The sequence below is a fragment of the Xenia sp. Carnegie-2017 genome, unplaced genomic scaffold, assembly GCF_021976095.1.
Source record: "Xenia sp. Carnegie-2017 unplaced genomic scaffold, XeniaSp_v1 HiC_scaffold_23, whole genome shotgun sequence".
NCBI classification, from domain to species: Eukaryota; Metazoa; Cnidaria; class Anthozoa; order Malacalcyonacea; family Xeniidae; genus Xenia; species Xenia sp. Carnegie-2017.
Window position 1 is genome coordinate 5,441,366 of NW_025813486.1, and position 6,262 is coordinate 5,447,627.

The following is a 6,262-nucleotide window of genomic DNA, read 5'->3' on the forward strand; positions in this document are numbered from 1 at the left end:
ATATACCAAAATTTTTGTACAGATGGAATCGTCAGGAATAAGAAATCTGTCGTACATTCAGCAATTAATTAAGGTGGTACAAAAGGAACTTGCTCAGTTTTTCATTCAAAAATGGAACTCTCGTTACAAGTCGACTGATGGAGAATGGGATGATACACACAACAGTGGTAACAAATTTTACACTTTAGAATCAGGAAGAAAAATAGACCAAAAAACACAACAAAAATATCAGGATGGAGACACCAGTAAGTGGGACTGTGTGATATTATTTGATGCAATAATTTTTTCAAATTCAATTGGAAAGCATCTGGACAAAAAAACAAAGGATGCTGTTCATGCACTTCGTTGTGAAAGAAACAAATACTCACATTGGTATGAAAGGGAATGCTCAGATGATGATTTTGATGATGTAGTCAATATCATTGAAAAATCATTTCAAGATTTGAAATTTTCTCTCGATGAAATCATTGAAATAAAAAATCATCGAAACTGTTCTAATTCATTCCAAGTTCTTCCTTCAAAACCTAATCATTTTTTCGTTGAACGCACTGAGTTACGAGATAAATTTATAAAAGATCTTAAAAAATTAAGGAATGATAACAATGATAAACTGACATATTTTTACATCACTGGTAATCCTGGCAGTGGTAAATCTCAATTTGCCAGACAGGTTTGTGAAAAAATATCGTGTGATTGGAAAAATAAAACTTCGTTTGTAATGACTCTCGATGGAAAAAATGAACAAACTCTATTAAAATCTTACTGTGAACTTGGATACCGTTTAAACTGTGACAAGTATATGATTAAAAAATTTAAAGATGAAAACTGTTCCATCGCAGACAAAGTGAAGAATTTGCGATCGTTAGTATCCACACGAATAAAATTCTGGCAAAATTTGTTGATCATTGTAGGCAACGTGGTACAGCTCAGCAAAATTTCTTCATTACTTCCCCAAGTTGGTGATCCCATGTGGATAAATGGACAAATTATCGTAACTATCCAGAAAACAGATGCCGTACCTCAAGATGATGAGTTTAACAAACATATTTCTATCAGAAGTGGAATGAATGATAAAGAATGTTTAAAACTGTTGAAGCATTACACTAAAGATGAAAACGCTGATGATCAAATGTTGAATGAAGTATCGCACGCATTAGATCGTCAACCGCTGGCTTTGGTTGCTGCTGGTTATTATGTCAATCAAGTAAAAAAAGCCAACCGTTCATTTACTTGGAGTCAATATTTTGAGAAAATATCTTTTGAAGAACAAGAAAATGTGGACGCCACCTTTAATAAATTTAACACAGTATATCGTACAAGCATCTTACAAGCTTCACTTTTAGCTGTCAGACAAAATGCTGAAGAATCCTCAATATTGGCAAATGTTATTAACTTTTTTTCTGTAATATCGTTTGATCCTATACCACGAGACATTATTGTTTTCTATGTTCAAGAAATTGATCCGAAACACTCAAAGGAAGATATATGTTCTTGTTTAAAGGACTGCTCATTGTTCTTGCATTCACAAAATAATGACATTAGTCTACATCGCATTTTTCACGAAGCAATTAGTGTTTATCAGTCTCAACACTTAAATAAACAATGCAAGATAGAGCAAAGTTGCAATTTGCCTTTTTTTCAATCAAACGTTGACCAAATATTTCAAGCACTTTACATGTTTAAAGAGAGAGACGACGAAAGCAAATTGATGCCACATCTTGAAAAAATTCTTCAATTGTTAAGGACCAAGAAGATAAAAATCGACATGAATACTTTACAAGTTTTCAAATATTTTGTTGACAGATTAAGACATTTTGGAAAATACGATCTTGCTCTTGAACTATTGGATAAATTTAAATCAGAAGAATCTAGTAATGACAAAGCTTGGTATTTTAACATCCTCGGTCTTTTATACCATGACACCGGGAAGTATAGCAAAGCTAAAAATCATAATGAAAAGACTCTGGAAATTCAAAAACAATTATTAGGTCCGAATCATGTTGATATTGCTATGTCTTTAAACAATCTAGGTATGGTTTATCGTGAAACTGGAAACTACGACAAAGCTAAAGAGGTTCACGAAAAAGCTCTAGAAATTCGAAAACAATCATTAAGTCCAAATCTTGTTGATGTCGCTGCGTCTTTAAACAATCTTGGTTTGGTGTATTGGGAAACTGGAAACTACGACAAAGCTATAGAGTTTTACGAAAAAGCTCTGGAAATTCTAAGACAGTCGTTAGGTCCAAATCATGTTAATGTTGCTCAGTCTTTAAACAATCTTGGTTTGGCGTTTAATAAAACTGGAAACTACGACAAAGCCATGGAGTTTTACGAAAAAGCTCTGGAAATTCAAGAACAATCGTTAGGTCCAAATCATGTTGATGTTGCTCAGTCTTTAAACAATCTTGGTATTGTACTTGGAAAAACTGGAAACTACGACAAAGCTGTAGAGGTTCACGAAAAAGCTCTGGAAATTCGAGAAAAATCGTTAGGTCCAAATCATGTTGCTGTTTCTCAGTCTTTAAACAATCTTGGTTTGGTGTTTAATAAAACTGGAAACTATGACAAAGCTATACAGTTTTACGAAAAAGCTTGGGAAATTCAAGAACAATCGTTAGGTCCAAATCATGTTAATGTTGCTAGGTCTTTAAACAATCTTGGTGCTGTGTTTTTTAAAACTGCAAATTACGAAAAAGCTATAGAGTTTTACGAAAAAGCTCTGGAAATTCGAGAAAAATTGCTAGGTCCAAATCATGTTGATTTTGTTCAGTCTTTAAACAATCTTGGTTGGGTGTATTACAAAACTGAAATTTACGAAAAAGCTATAGAGGTTCACGAAAAAGCTCTGGAAATTCGAAAACAATCGTTAGGTCCAAATCATGTTGATGTTGCTCAGTCTTTAAACAATCTTGGTTCGGTGTTTAATAAAACTGGAAACTTCGACAAAGCCATAGAGTTTCACAATAAAGCTCTGGAAATAAAAAAACAATCGTTAGGTCAAAATCATGTTGATGTTGCTGCGTCTTTAAACAATCTTGGTTTGGTGTATTGGGAAACTGGAAACTACGACAAAGCTAAAGAGTTTTACGAAAAAGCTCTGGAAATTCTAAAACAATCATTAGGTCCAAATCATGTTGATGTTGCTCAGTCTTTAAACAATCTTGGTATTGTGCTTGGAAAAATTTTAAGCTACGACAAAGCTATAGAGTTTTACGAAAAAGCTCTAGAAATTCTAAGACAGTCGTTAGGCCCAAATCATGTTGATGTTGCTCAGTCTTTAAACAATCTTGGTTTGGTGTTTAATAAAACTGGAAACTATGACAAAGCTATGGAGTTTTACCAAAAAGCTCTGGAAATTCAAGAAGAATCGTTAGGTCCAAATCATGTTGATGTTGCTCAGTCTTTAAACAATCTTGGTATTGTACTTGGAAAAACTGGAAACTACGACAAAGCTGTAGAGGTTCACGAAAAAGCGCTGGAAATTCGAGAACAATCGTTAGGTCCAAATCATGTTGATGTTTCTCAGTCTTTAAACAATCTTGGTTTGGTGTTTAATAAAACTGGAAACTATGACAAAGCTATACAATTTTACGAGAAAGCTTGGGAAATTCAAAAACAATCGTTAGGTCCAAATCATGTTAATGTTGCTAGGTCTTTAAACAATCTTGGTGCTGTGTTTTTTAAAACTGGAAATTACGAAAAAGCTATAGAGTTTTATGAAAAAGCCCTGGAAATTCGAGAACAATTGCTAGGTCCAAGTCATGTTGATTTTGCTCAGTCTTTAAACAATCTAGGTTGGGTGTATTACAAAACAGGAATTTACGAAAAAGCTATAGAGTTTCACGAAAAAGCTCTGGAAATTCGAAAACAATCGTTAGGTCAAAATCATGTTGATGTTGCTCAGTCTTTAAACAATCTTGGTTTGGTGTTTAATAAAACTGGAAACTTTGACAAAGCCATAGAGTTTCACAACAAAGCTCTAGAAATAAAAAAACAATCGTTAGGTCCAAATGATGTTCATGTTGCTGCGTCTTTAAACAATCTCGGAACTGTGCTTAAAAAAACTGGAAACTACGAGGAAGCTAAAGAGGTTCACAAAAAAGCTCTAAAAATTCGAAAACAATCGTTAGGTCCAAATCATATTTATGTTGCTCAGTCTTTAAACAATCTAGGTTTGGTGTATTATGAAGCTGGACAATACGATAAAGCTAAAGAGGTTCACGGAAAAGCTCTGGAAATTCGAAAACAATCGTTAGGTTCAAATCATGTTAGAGTCGCTGCGTCTTTACGCAATCTTGGTGTGGTGTTTGAAAAAACTGGAAAGTACGACAAAGCTATAGAGGTTCACGAAAAGGCTCTGGAAATTCGAAAACGATCGTTAGGCTTTAAACATGTTGATGTTGCTCAGTCTTTAAACAATCTTGGTATTGTGTATTATGATACTGGAAAGTACGACAAAGCTATAGAGTTTTACGAAAAAGTTCTGGAAATTAGAGAACAATCGTTAGGTCCAAATCATGTTGATGTTGCTCAGTCTTTAAACAATCTTGGTTTGGTGTATTATGAAACTGGATACTACGAAAAAGCTATAGAGGTTCACGAAAAAGCTCTCGAAATTCGAAAACGATTGTTAGGTCCAAATCATGTTGATGTAGCTGCGTCTTTAAGCAATCTTGGTTTGGTGTTTAATAAAACTGGAAACTACGGCAAAGCTAAAGAGGTTCACGAAAAAGCTCTGGAAATTCAAAAAAAATCGTTAGGTCCAAATCATGTTGATGTCGCTATGTCTTTCAATAATCTTGGTTTGGTGTATTATGAAACTGGAAACTACGACAAAACCATAGAGTTTTTCGAAAAAGCTCTGGAAATTCGAGAACAATCGTTAGGTCCAAATCATGTTGATGTTGCTCAGTCTTTAAACATACTTGGTTTTATCTATTATGAAGCTGCAAACTACAACAAAGCCATAGAGTTTTACGAAAAAGCTCTAGAAATTCGAAAACGATCGTTAGGCTTTAATCATGTTGATATTGCTCAGTCTTTAAACAATATTGGTTTGGTGTATTATGAAACTGGAAACTACAAAAAAGCCATAGAGTTTTACGAACAAGCTCTGGAAATTCGAAAACAATTGTTAAGCTTTAATCATGTTGATGTCGCCGCGTCTTTAAACAATCTTGGTGTGGTGTTTGAAAAAACTGGAGACTACGACAAAGCTAAAGAAGTTCACGAAAAAGCTCTGGAAATTCGAAAACAATCGTTAGGTACAAATCATTTTGAGGTTTCTCAGTCTCTAAACAATCTTGGTTTGGTGTATTACAAAACTGGAAACTACGACAAAGCCATAGAGTTTTACCAAAAAGCTCTGGAAATTCGAAAACGATCGTTAGGCTTTAAACATGTTGATGTTGCTCAGTCTTTCAACAATCTTGGTTTTATGTATTATGAAACGGGAAACTACGACAAAGCCATAGAATTTTACAAAAAAGCTCTGGAAATTCAAAAACAATCGTTAGGCTTTAATCATGTTTTTGTTGCTGCGTCTTTATACAATCTTGGTGTGGTGTTTGAAAAAACTGGAAACTACGACAAAGCTAAAGATGTTCACGAAAAAGCTCTGGAAATTCGAGAACAATTGTTAGGTCCAAATCATATTGATGTTGCTCAGTCTTTAATCAATCTTGGTTTGGTGTATTATGAAAAGGGAAACTACGACAAAGCCATAGAGTTTTACAAGAAAGCTCTGGAAATTCAAAAACGATCGTTAGGCTTTAATCATGTTGATGTCGCTGCGTCTTTATACAATCTTGGTGTGGTGTTTGAAAAAACTGGAAACTACGACAAAGCTAAAGAAGTTCAAGAAAAAGCTCTGGAAATTCGGGAACAATCGTTAGGTCCACATCATGTTGATTTTGCTCAGTCTTTAAACAATCTTGGTTTGGTGTATTATAAAACTGGAAAATACAACAAAGCCATAGAGTTACACAAAAAGGCTCTGGAAATTCGAGAACAAGCTTTAGGTCCAAATCAAGTTGATGTCGCTGCGTCTTTAAACAATCTTGGTACTGTTTTTTTTTACTCTGAATGTGACTACCGCTAAATTTTTCGAAACGTTAGTCAGCAACAACAAAAACAGTCCTTCTGAGGACTATACTATAGTGGTCCATAGCTGTCATCAGTATTTTCCGTGTGTCAATTTAATTTTTAGTTATAGCTTCATTTCAAAAAGAAATTTCACATGAAACTTTACTTTACAATGTAA

The 6,262-nt window shown here is 34.2% G+C and overlaps 1 protein-coding gene across 1 annotated transcript; it reads left to right on the plus strand.

Moving 5' to 3' along the window:
- The first annotated feature begins 1,063 nt into the window (after positions 1-1,063).
- Positions 1,064-4,188, plus strand: LOC124448978 (kinesin light chain 3-like). The gene is made up of 4 exons (XM_046999922.1): positions 1,064-1,204; positions 2,393-2,449; positions 3,524-4,125; positions 4,173-4,188. Exons 1-4 carry the CDS (start codon positions 1,064-1,066, stop codon positions 4,186-4,188), a joined length of 816 nt encoding a protein of 271 aa, XP_046855878.1.
- The last annotated feature ends 2,074 nt before the right edge of the window (positions 4,189-6,262 follow it).